The sequence below is a fragment of the Equus asinus genome, chromosome 1 (genome assembly GCF_041296235.1).
Source record: "Equus asinus isolate D_3611 breed Donkey chromosome 1, EquAss-T2T_v2, whole genome shotgun sequence".
NCBI classification, from domain to species: domain Eukaryota; kingdom Metazoa; phylum Chordata; class Mammalia; order Perissodactyla; family Equidae; genus Equus; species Equus asinus.
Genome location: NC_091790.1, coordinates 202,102,255 through 202,114,990, shown reverse-complemented (window position 1 = coordinate 202,114,990; position 12,736 = coordinate 202,102,255). Strand labels below are relative to the sequence as shown.

At 48.5% G+C, this 12,736-nt stretch overlaps 2 protein-coding genes across 2 annotated transcripts in view; one reads left to right on the top strand and one right to left on the bottom strand.

Moving 5' to 3' along the window:
• The window catches only part of LOC123287442 (GTPase IMAP family member 1-like), a 221,816-nt gene that overhangs the window by 56,521 nt on the left and 152,559 nt on the right, over nt 1-12,736 (bottom strand). The gene's annotated exons all lie outside the window — the stretch shown is intronic.
• Nucleotides 164-7,090, top strand: GIMAP6 (GTPase, IMAP family member 6). Its single transcript, XM_014841019.3, has 3 exons — nt 164-730; nt 3,374-3,458; nt 5,190-7,090. Exons 1-3 carry the CDS (start codon nt 557-559, stop codon nt 5,981-5,983), a joined length of 1,053 nt encoding a protein of 350 aa, XP_014696505.1. The 5' UTR covers nt 164-556; the 3' UTR covers nt 5,984-7,090.

Here is a 12,736-nt window from a genome sequence, read left to right as displayed (position 1 = left end):
TCGTCATCCTCTTACAATCCTACGTAGCCATGGGCTTTTGCATTAGCCCCTCTTAGACTGCAAACTTCTAGGAGATACAGCAGTTCAAGTTCTTATCAGTGATTTACACCTCAGAGAGAGAATCAGCCCTTGTCTGCAGAGGAAATATGTAAAGGAGGGAGGAGTTAGGAGAAGGAAGAGACCATGGATGTCTGTCACACTGGTGAAGTCCTAGGGCATCTGCAGGGAGCGGGCAATTCTCAAAACGGGGATATCAGTAAAAAATCACGCCCTTGCACAACATTTTCTGAAGGATCCGCTGCTTGTCAAGCCTCTGAGTTCTAGTTATCCTGGGTCAGGCTACAAATGACGCTCGTGTTCTCGTTCTTCCTGTTTATATGACTGTGGCCGCCCTGCAGACAAGTGCAAGCAGCTTGCTTTTCTGCCTCAGGAGGGCCTGGCCCCGGGAGGGCCTACCCACTTCCTCCTCCTCCGCCTGCCCTGCGGGGCAGCTGCTCTCTCTCGGGTGGTTCCAGAGCTGAGCCTTCAGACCACATTTCACCGAAAAATATAGGCCATGTCCTGGATATTTTCATACGCCTTGGACACCTTCCTCTCCTTCCTCCCTTCAAGCCCCCCAAAAGGCTACAACGAGTGGGCCCCAAAAGGAGAGACCAAGAATTCACAAGAGCACTCGGCCCCAGGAGACAGGAAACATGGCCATTCCTCTTGTCCACCGGCCCACAGAGCGGTAAGTCTGAGTGTATGGGTGAGTGTGTCTGTCTGTGTGTTGTGTGTATGTATTTTGTTTGTGTGTATATTGTGTTTGGGAGTGTACGTGTATGGGTGGTGTGTTTGTGTATGTGTGTGTTATGTTTGTGTGTATACGTACACGTGTTGTGTATGAGTGTGTATGTTTGTGTGTGTTTTCTATGTATGTTTGTGTGTGTTGTGTTTGTGAGTGTGTGTGTGTTGTGTATGTATGTTTGTGTGTGTTGTGTTTGCGATGTGTGTGGTGTGTGTTGTGTTGTGTTTGTGAGTGTATGTGTGTTGTGTGCATATGTTTGTGTGTGTTATGCTTGTGTGTATATGTACATGTGTTGTGTTTTGTGTATGAGTGTGTGTTATGTTTGTGTGTGTTGTCTATGTATGTTTGTATGTGTTATGTTTGTGAGTATGTGTTGTGTTGTGTTTGTGAGTGTATGTGTGTTGTGTATACATGTTTGTGCGTGTTTGTGTGTATGTTTGTGTGTATATGACATGTGTTTGAATATGTGTGTTGTGTTGTCTATGTATGTTTATGTGTGTGTTACGTTTGTATGTGTGTGAATGGTGTGTGTGTTGTGCATGTGAATGGTGTGTGTGTTGTGTTTGTGAGTGTATGCATGTGAATGGTGTGTGTGTTGTGTTTGTGACTGTATGTGTATGAGTGGTGTGTGTGTTGTGTTCTGTGTTTGTGAGTGTACGTGTGTGAATGGTGTGTCTGTGTGGTGTGTGTGTTGTGTTTGTGTGTGTGTGCTGTGTCTGCGTGTGTGTTGTGTTTGTGTGTTTGTGGTATAATATAGAATGAGCTGTGACTAAGAAATCAGGAGAGTCTTGGACCTTCTGTGCCCTCTCTCCATCTCTCTGTTGAATCTTGGGCAAGACGCTTCCGTGAGTTACCATTTCTTCCTGAGAAACATACCGAGGATGCTGGTGTCTGCTTTGTGTTCTCTGTTGGAGACAAAACTAGAAGTGTGGCAAACATGTGGGGCTGTTCAGGGCAGGACCTAGGGTGTGGCAGTGAGGTGCAGGGTCACACTCTCTCTCTGGTAGTGTGAGGGCAGAGGGCAGGATGTGTAAAGTTTGCTCTGGGTGCCTCCCTTGCCTCCTCCTGGCCCTGCCGTCCTCTCCTACCAGGCTGTCCCTTCTCTGTAAAGGAGGAAAGACTTCAGTGGTAAAATACCGCCTCTGTTTCCACCAAGGATGTAGGGAAGCTGAGGACAAAGAGATTGGGGGGTCTACAGTTTTTAGAGATGGGGGCACTAACCTCCTTATTCCAGAAGCCCCTTGATAAGTAAAATACTGTGTCTTTGCTAGAGTGTTGCTGACCAGGTGTGGGTGAAGCTAATCACCTCGTCTGGTCACTCTCTCTTCCTGGAAAGTCACCAAACCTTACTGGACAGTGTCCACTCTCTGTCTAGCACTCTGGAGCTGACATTACTGAATGAAGCCAACAATCTTACAGCAATAGCCACGCTGGCCCCACCGGCCCCTCCTGGGGTCAGGTGCAGCTGGGAGGGGTTGCCAGATGAACAGAGGGCAGTAACCTTCCGAGGATGTGGGGGCGATGGGAAGACCGTCTCCCAAGGCCCGCTGGACTTAGGTTTCCCCAGCCCCAGAGCCTTCTCAGGAGACGTTCCTCTGACTGTGAATGTCTCCAAGTGTCCTACATGTTCTGGAAAAACAATCATGGGGCCGTGTGGTTTCCTCCCCATCCCCACAGAGAGTATCAAGCAGCTATGACATGGCGGGCTTCTGAAATGGGGAACTGAGTTAGTCTGCAAGGCAGTGCGGACTGAAGCCAGGATACATTTTTCTCTCATCAGAAGGACGGCAGGAGTTCCCAGCTGGGGTGCCATGGCCCTACTTTGCAAAGAGGACTAGGAGCCTCTCTAGAAAATGTCATAAAATGTGTTGGAATCTTATAGGGAGAAAGACCACAGGGACATCTAGTTCAGGCCCAGCATTTGCACTTATGGGGACACGGAGACCTGAGCAGTGTGACCATCCTAAATTGGTGGCCAGAGAGATGAGCACTGAGGTCTCCTGGCTCCCAGAACGACCCTGTCCCACACGGTCAGGATGCCTGTGCCATGGCTGGCATGGTCCTCACCATAGCATCCAGCCACCCACCTCTCAGCCCTCAGCAAACCTCGCTGCCAAGCCTTCCCCACAGATCAAACCGGGACCCTCTTTCTGGCCCCAAGACCCCAGAGCCAGCTCCTCACCAGGACTTCCTGCTCGTGCCCTCCAGCACACTCTGGCCACAGACCTTCCCACAGCTCAGGATGAACTATAGGACCTGCTTCTGCGTCTCTGCTCCTTCCTCCTCCTCACAGAGCAGCTCCAGGACCCTGTCTATCCACATGCCATCCACTCCTCAGGCTGCAGCCCACTTGCACCTTTCTCCGTGAAATCTCTTAAACTCCCGATGGAGACCGCAGTGCAGGGAGAGAGAGAGAAGACAGTAGGGCCCCTAAAGGAGGTAGAGAGTGACTCAGACCCCTCCCCCCTCCTCAGTCAGTCCACCCCCCTCAAACCAATGCAAAACCCTCCTTCTGGCACCAGAGGCAAAGTCAGGGGCCTCTAACACTCGGTTAAAAAGTCAGTGAGATGTCTCATATTTCTCTAGACAGAGGAAGAAAAATACAAACAGCTTCTCCAGGAGAATCCCATAGGAGCGCTGCCCCAGGACCTTAAAGAGGCCATGTCACCAGGTAAGACCACTTTCTAGCAGAGGTAGACTTGAGAGACGTGCGGATGGGGACATCCATGTGCAGGGGGGCCAGGAGAGGCAGCGGGGGTTCAACCCCAGCAGAGATTTGCCCACCTGGGCCGCTATCAGAGGGCCTTTGGGTTGGGGCCTTTCTTTACTGCAGCAAATAAGGGAGAAGAGGCCCCTGCGAGGCACAGTGGGCGACAGGAGGTGAGAGAGGGCACCAGTCGCCCCCTTTACTGAATTCCCATGCCAGGCCCGCAAAAAGGGTCTGCAGATTCTGGGCTTTCCTCCTCAGGAAGGGTGTGCTGACCCGGGGTGTGACAAAATCACTCACCTTGGCCTGAGGCTTGGAGGCCAACAGACCCCTGTGTGGGTGGTTGGCTGGTTCAGATCTGAGAGCTCTCAGGGTCAAAGGCTGCAAAGCGCCACATGGACAAGCAGGCCACGCTCGGCCCTGCCTCCGACCTGGGCTCCACCCACCCAAGGGGTTCTCCTCCCTCACAGCGACTGCCTCAGGGTCAGGCCCTCAGCTATCACGGGATCCACTCTGTCCTCTTGCCTGGGGACATAGGATTAAGGAATGCCAGAAGTTCATCCATTTTCCTGGCCAGAAGAATTTCTCTGTGATTCATGATGTGTTTTAACCCAGCTGACGTTTTACTACATGACCTTCGATGGCCCGAGCCATTGGGAGAGAGCCATATTACTAATCCGCATTGGAAAATTACCAAGACAAGTGCGGACACCTGATTTACCCTTTCTTGCAGTAATCAAGGTTGAATATTACTTTAAAAATCCTCTCCAGAGCTCAAGTAATGTATTTGGCTTTAAAGTCCTGTGGTGCACGCTGGCTCCAGGCTGCCGGACAGGAGACGCGGCCTTTGTCCAGCTTTGCACTGGGAGCAGGGCAGGGACGAGCAGCCCACCTTCCACACGTTCCTGAAACTCCCACCCGTTCACTCACCCGGCCTTTCTGCCGCCTGGGGGAAGCTGAGGGCGGCCATGTCACCCAGCCTGAATCAGTCAGGGGTCAGCCAGGCAAGGGTGGCAGGCAGTGAAAAACATGTTGTCACTAAGGAGATGCAGAAGAAGACGGTGTCATCCTGCTCTCAGGAGGCTTAGGGCTCTGTCATTGAGACACGTCAGTGTCTCCAACGTGGAACAGACTCAGGAACCGGCTCTTACTTGGCACTCTCCGACACCAGCTAAACATGGATGAACCTTGAAAACACTATGCTAAGTGAAATAAGCCAGACACAAAAGGGCAAATATTGCATGATTCCACTTAGAAGAGGGATCTAGAATAGTCAAACTCAGAGAGAGAGAAAGTTGAATGGTGGTTACCAGGTGTTAGGGAGAGGGAGGGATGGGGAGTGAGCGTTAAAGGGTATGATTTCACCTGGGAGGATGAAAATATTATTGAGATGAATAGTAGTGATGATTACAGAACAATGTGAATGTCCTTAATGCCACTGAATTGTACACCTAAAAATGGTTAAAATGGTAAATTTTAAGTTGTGTATATTTTACTACTCTTAAAAAAGAACGTTAAAAAAGAAAATGTGAGTCCAGGCAGGTCTCAGTTCCACTGTGGGTCTCCGTCCCTCCTCCCACCAAGACAACGTGCCCTGAGGCCCAGCAGCATCCCCAGCCTCATGGCCTCTGACGAGGCAGAATGGGGCGGATGGGCTGTAACCCCAATCCCTCTGCTTTCTCTCGATGCTTCTAGGTCTGAGAAAGAGCAAACTGAGCCCACAGAGACTGAGGCTCATCCTGGTGGGGAAAACCGGAACCGGGAAAAGTGCAACAGGAAACAGCATCCTGGGCAGGAAAGTGTTTGAGTCTAAACTCAGCGCTAGACCAGTGACCAAGGCCTTCCAGACGGGGAGCCGAGGATGGGCCGGGAAGGAACTGGAGGTCATCGACACACCTGACATTTTGTCCCCTCAGGCCCCACCAGCAATGGCAGCTCAGGGCATCTGTGAAGCCATTGCCTTCTCCTCCCCGGGGCCTCATGCCGTGCTCCTGGTGACACAGCTGGGCCGGTTCACAGAAGAGGATCAGCAGGTGGTCAGGCGCCTCCAGGAGGTCTTTGGAGTGGGCATCCTGGCCTACACCATCCTGGTGTTCACCCGGAAGGAAGACCTGGAGGGTGGCTCCCTGGAAGAGTATGTACGAGAGACCGACAACCAGGGCCTTGCCAAGCTGGATGTGGTGTGCGAGCGACGCCACTGCGGCTTCAACAACAGGGCGGAGGGGGCGGAGCAGGAGGCCCAGCTGAAGGAGCTGATGGAGAAAATCGAAGGAATCCTGTGGGAAAATGAAGGCCACTGCTACAGCAACAAGGCTTACCAATACTCCCAGCAAAACGTTCTGCTCAAAGAAGTGCAGGAAAGGCGAACCGTCCAGGGACAAGGCTCTGAGGAAGTGCTCAGTGAGGAGTCCCGGCTGGAGAGACTGTGCCACATCCAGAAGGAATCTGAGGAGACTCACAAACATCTCCTGAAGAGGGCGCCCATCTGAGCGTACGCTGGACCTCAGTACGGGACAGCTGTTTCCTGTGAGCCTCCCTCAGCCCCTGTGACCAGCTTCCAGCCCATCGCTTGCTGTCTCCATCTCCATAGGTCACTGGTCATCCCAGCCTCCAGGTCAGTGTCTGCTGTGGTGAGAGGCATGTGGGGTCCAGAGTTCCCAGCTCACGTCCCAAGTCCAGCATCACATCTTCCAGAACACGCTCTGTACCCCTCCAGCACGCTCTTCTCATGTGGAACCTTACACCTCACTGGCATTACATTTCTTGAGGTACTTGTCTTTACGCTGATAGAACCCAAGCTTCCTGAGGGCAGGCCTGGGCCTCATTCTTCCATGTAATTCCAGCAGCTTCCTGGACCCTGGAGTCACTCGTTAAACCCTGATGTAGCAAATCAGTGTAGATATCAATCAGGCAACTTCCCATGGACAGGGCCCATTAGAAGCAACAGGGAGAGGAGAGGAGAGGAGAGCAGGAGGTTGGTCTGGCGGGGCCCCTGATAGGTGCCATCCTACTGCATAAGGAGACTGACGTGACTCAGATGCTCCTGGGGAGTCTGCTCAACTGATGGAAACAGAGCAGGAGAAAATAGGGGGACATGTCTCCCACTACACTCCTCTTTCCCTTTCAAGCTGTGTGTCTGCAGCTGCCTTCCCCTGGGAGGGGTGGGAAGTGGAGGTGGGGTGACAGTGCAGGGGACAATCAGGAATCAGAGGTCGCAGCCTCAGGTCTGTCTGATGCTCGTGTGCTGGTTGGGGATTCTCTGCAGTCAGACGCCCAGAGACCTGCAGTCCCACACTGCAAGGCCGTGACACCTGTCTGCCCCGGACCCAGTGGACTCCTAAGACAGCTCGAGCATTTCTTTTGCTAAAAGATTCAGAAAAGTGTCTCAAGGCAGAAAAGAGACTGATTTGGTCTATGCTTAAGATAGTCTCTGTGCCAGAACCATTGATTAAATAAGTGACCCATTTCCCGCTGAACTGGAACATCACATTTATCACATACAACATTTTCGTGCTCCCTGAGATCCGTGTCAGGGTTCTCAGTTCTGTTCTTGTCTTCTACTTTTCTACTCCTACATGAATAAAATATTGATTCGATTACAGTGTCTTTGATTGTGATACCGTGAGCCGACTCCTCCTCAGTCTACGTTTTTATATTCCCTTTGTTATTCTCAGGCACTTATTCTTCTGTGTGAGAGTTTAAATCACTTGTTTAATTTTCAAAAATTAGTCTCGTTGGCATTCCACTTGGAATTGTCTTACATTTATGTATTAGATTTGGAAGAATTAGAAGCGAGCTAAGTCAGACAGAGAAAGACAAGTACTGTATGATATGACTTATATGTGGCATCTAAAAAACTTTAAAAAAAAAAAAAAAAAGACCAGAAAGTAAAACAGTGGTTACCAGAGTTGGGGGTTGTGGGGTAAGATTGACGGTGTTTTAAGGACACAAACTTGTAATAAGTAGTAAGTAAGCCATAGAGATCTAATGTCCAGTATAGTGAAAATAGACAATAACATTGTACTACAAGTATGTAATGTGATAAATATCATTACAAAGGCAGCCATATTACAATATAGAACTATATCAAAGTAATATACTGTCCACCTTGAATTTACACAATGTTGCACATCAAATTTATCCAAGGAAAAAAAGTCACATTAAAATCTAAAAAAGAGAGAGAATTGGTAAATACTCCAGTGAAGTCGATCAAGGCCATCTCGTTTCTCAGTGGACAGACTTGCAACTTCAGAGCTATTGAAGTAAACGCTAAAATCGTTTGCATTTCCATTGGCATAAGAAGATAAATTTCTTCAATATAGGTGTTATTGTTTTAACTTTGTTAAATAATTTCATGATAGAAAATACAAGCATTCGGCCAAACGGCACCCATCAGTGACCCTAAATGACAAGTCACTGGAAACGTCATTCATTAAACATTCTACAGAAACGGTTTTGGGTGTATCAAGTACAGGCTTCTCTCCTTTGTGACCGAAAGTCAGGGGAGAGGCGTCCACGTTACTTCAGGACGAGGGACGGGGCCTCAGAGAACAGGGAAGGCAGGTGTGGGGAGGTTCTGGAAACTCCAGGGTCTGTGTCCCAGCAAGAAAGAAGGGGCGGGGGTGGGGGCTGGGGCGGGGAGAGAGCGTTGTTGGCCAAGGCTGTGGAAATAGCGAACTTTAGAATTTGGTATTTTTGAAAAAGGTCTCCACGCTGAGCAAGGCATGAAAAGCAGGGTTTCGGAGAAGCTGAGGAGCCCACGAGCACACGGTGCTCCTCCTTGTGGGTCCAAGCGGCTCCTGAAAGTCTCAGGGGAGGCTCCCGGCTCTCAGCCCTCCTGCAAGAACACTGATGAGCTGTGTAGAAAGCACAAAGTAATCATTTTAACGCAGCTATTTGCAGGCCCTGGGAAGTGACCGAATCCAAGCAGACCCTACAGGAACTGACCCTTAAGATAGGGGCCCGCCCAGGCCGCCACGTGCGTGTGGCTCCCCCGAGGGCACGTCCCCGTCCCGCTGACGCAGGGGCAGTGCCCGAGCAGCAGCTCCCGGTGACCTGAGAGGGGGCGCAGCGGGGGCGGGCCCAGCAGGTGGAACAGCCGAGGAGCCCCCGGAAGGGGGGCGCGGGGCGGCAGGGGCCCTAGAGACTCTGCACCCGGACTCCCTTCAGGTCTGTCTTTGGCCACCCCACGAACTGCCATCTCCAGAGTCCGGGGGCAAGTTCTCTGGGAGGTCAGAGATGTCAGCCCTTTCCCACAGCAGCAAAGACAGGATTTGAGGTTCCAGTCCACCAAGGTATTCCGCTGAAATACCCTGAGTCAGACTTTAAGAGTCAAAACCACATTAGGACTAAAGGATTGACCCAGAGGAAAAGCAAAATCAGAATAGTCCTTTGCTGAGGATTTCTAAGACCCAGCCTTCCCGGGGTCAAACTGAACTGCCAGAAATTTAAGTGCCTGCCAGAACAATCTCAGTGTTCTTCAGAAGAAGGTAATAATGTCCAGAGTCCCTACAACATGCTGTCTACAATATCCTGTAAACTATTAAAAATTCATCCAGCTAGACTTACATGGTGATCATTTCGTAATTATGCAAGTGTCCAGTCACTATGATGTACACCTGAAACTAATAGGATATTGTATGCCAACTAGACTTCAATTAAATAATAAATTAACAATAGCTATTTAATTTAAAATTTTTCTTTTCTAACATAAAGATAGGAAGCTATAAAATTTCCCACTATGCATGTCTATCTACATCTCACAATTTTTTGTACATTGTTTTTGCTAGCATTCAGTTTTAAATATTTTCTATATTCTTTGTGATATCTTTTTTTTGAAAGTTTTTTTTTGAGGAACACTAGCCCTGAGCTAACTGCTGCCACTCCTCTTCTTTTTACTGAGGAAGACTGGCCCTGAGCTAACATCCGTGCCCATCTTCCCCTACTTTATATGTGGGACGCCTACCACAGCATGGCTTGATAAGTCTTGTGTAGGTCCACACCAGGATCTGAACCGTCAAACCCCTGGCTGCAAAAGCGGAACGTGGGAACTTAACCACTGCACCACCAGGCTGGCCCCTGTGAAATCTTTTTTTAATCATTGGTTATTGACAAGTATCTATTTAATTTTCAAGCATTTGAGTATTTTCTAGAAATTGCATTGTCTAATACACTAGCCACTACCACAGGTGGCTACTGAGCACTTGAAGTGTAGCTGGCATACCTGAGAAACTGAATTTGAAATATTATGGAATTATAATTAGTTTTCACTTAAATTTAAAATCTGAAGCAGTGTAAAATATTTTACCATGAAACACAACTTTGTTGTTTTCATAGAAATACATTTCACCCTAACTGTTGATCACATATTATTGCCATATTGCAACGCAAATGTCAGTCCCATGCATTGTTTCTAAACATATCATTGACCTAGTCAATATCAATAGACTGATTCCATTTGAATAATCTTTTTTACACATTGATGTAATACTTTCCTTGGAATACTTTATGAGGACTGTGTGAGTTACAGTGACACCTATCTACATTGTAATTGGTAATTAAATTTAAATTCTGATTATTTTATTTATAATACACTTAATTTTTAGTTTAAAAATAAGTATGGACAAATTTCTTACTTTAAAATGAAGGCATGATACTGAAGCGGAATGAACAGAGATGAGTAAGCAGGTCCGATGACTAGAACATGGAAGAGAAAGAGAGACTGAAAGAAGATAAGTTACAGAATTCGTGACGAGTGGCAATTGCAATTTGGTGCAGTACGGCAAAATCAAACCAGCTGTGGGAGACATTTCCAGCAAATACGTAGGGAGTTCCTCAAATATTTCCTCTCAACAATCAGAAACAGAATTGACAAAACGAGTAACTGGAGCCAGAATTAAATGTCCAACAAAGAAAATCTAAACAATTTTCAGCAGGATCTGAGCTTGTGGCTCGGACCAGCTCTAAAATAGCTTGGATTATGGCACAAACAAGCGAAACACTTTTAGTTGCAGAGATGGTAAAAGGAATTACTACTTTGGTTATGGAAAGTTTTGTTGGAAAAATTTAAGATTAAACATTTTAAAGTATATAAAATGTGAACGACCTTCCATTAAGGTGCCAAACAGTTGCCCATAGAAGACAAGACCTTTGTAAGAACATCAAAGATCAATTGACTTAAAATGCGACAATTTGCAGATATTCCTCTCCAGAGCCCTGTGGGAAGTGTGATGTAAGACACTGCCCAAATGACACTTTGAGTGTGTCTTACAGCGTTCCCAAAGCTATGAAGAGGTGTTGTAAACTCGGGGCAAAGATATCACATTAGTGGGATAGATACTTTTAAAGCTTTTCAAGGTGCCGGATGAGAAGTGCGGGAGAAACTCGGCACAAAGCACTTGCGATGGCAGTGCCTGTGGAAGACTCCAGTCCCGCTCTCACTCTCTCTGTCCCTGAACAACTCATGGCCAGTTCTGCATCCTGCCTTTATTTTGCCTCAGTTGTTTCCAGAAACATTTCATCTCCGTCCAGTTATACAGAGTACTTGATTAGGAAAACTGATCCAATCTAGGTATTAACACTAGGATATGCTTTTAACCTGGGGACTGAGAGGCCTGCCCAAGCCTGGGAGGGCTGGGAACGCTGGGGCCTGGGAGACTAACTGGTGCGCGGAACTGAGTGGTTTTCAAGAGCCATCAGCTGTGAAACACCACTGCCGTCCACTTGCAATAGCTGCCAATCGTCCTCCTCGTCCACGCTCCAAACCTCACGGGATTGCCTCTCATCCACAGCCTCTAACCCAACCTATCTGGAAAGGGAGGATGAGGAGCGTTGTTCCAGCCTCCTTCTCTGGGATGCAGAGAGCATAGAGGGACCACCGGGGGTGCCATGTTTATAACAGGATTCAGCAGAGTTGAATCATTCATATGTGAGTATTCGTCCTATATCTGACTTTCTTGTGGAAATGTGTCCTCTCTCCTCCAAGACGTCAAATAGGAGTTAGGCCTATTAGATGCTGGGTCTGCCTGGGACAAAGTATTGCTTTATCATCTTGTATTTCAATTACTCGTTGTCTCAGTGTACTAACACACAGGGCCACGGGAGTGGGTGGCAGTGAGCTCTTCCTCGTTCACCGTTGTGCACCAAGTTCCTGGCACACACGAGGCTCTCACTATTTTTTCACCCTACCCCTTGGAGATTTGGTGAGACTTGGCTCAAGTCATTTCTGGTAGATTTGAAATTCAGTTCTTTAGCTGATTTCCACACTAACAACTTATACGAAGCATTTTGTAGGCGTTAGCATCTTCATCAGAGACTTTGAAAGTCACAGGCAGGGGTCCCACAGGCAGCCCTCGGCAGTGCTACACCAAGTTGCTTGTCGTCCCTCTGGCTTGGAAGGAAGAGGTGCTCATCCCTCCAGCACCCAGGAGGGAGGAGCTCTGGGTCGCTGCCTAGTAAATCCTCTCCCTCACGGAAGGCAGAGGGGTTGACCTGTTTCGGGATGTGAGGATGTTAGGAGAGCCTGACCTCCGTTAGACCACTTCCCACTATTATTTTCACTTTTCAAAAATGAAACAGAAGGGCATCTGGCTTTATCGTCCAGAGAAAAACCCCCCAACAGCAAGAAATGGGAAACAGACTGTCCTCTCTCCTTTTGGGCAGTCGTGACCAGATGTGACCTGCTCTTTCAGTTCCTGGTTTCATTCTACAGGCTGATCAATGATGTTCTCCTTTGGGCAGGTCCAGCTAAGTCTTACTCTTCCGGCTCCATCCTCCCAGACGGTGCCTCTGGTTGTCGGGTGGCCCCACCATGTGCAACTAGCTCTCTTCCTTTCAGGGAGAAAAATGAAGACATCGAACTTTGGCCTCTGGTCCTTGCTCTGGTCTGTGCTTCATCTTTACTGGGGAGAGCTGGCCTTTTGGTAGAAATACGGTGTTTGCCTTATTTCATTCAGTTCTTTGTGTGCATACTTTCCTTCAGAATCCTGGAGGGGCGAAGGGTCTTTGGAGCCCCAGATCCACTTGTAGCATTTGGAGTGGGGGAAATGCCTGGACCAGTATTGAGGTCACTTTCCCTTTTCCTTTTCAAACCCAGGACATTTGCTCCTGTGCAACGACTCTCAAAGGACGGTCCTGGACCAGTAGCATCAGCAGCACCTGGGAGCTTGTTAGGAATGCAGACTCTCAGGTTCACCCCATGCCCACTGGATCAGAAACTTTGTATTGAAACAAGCCTTCCAGGG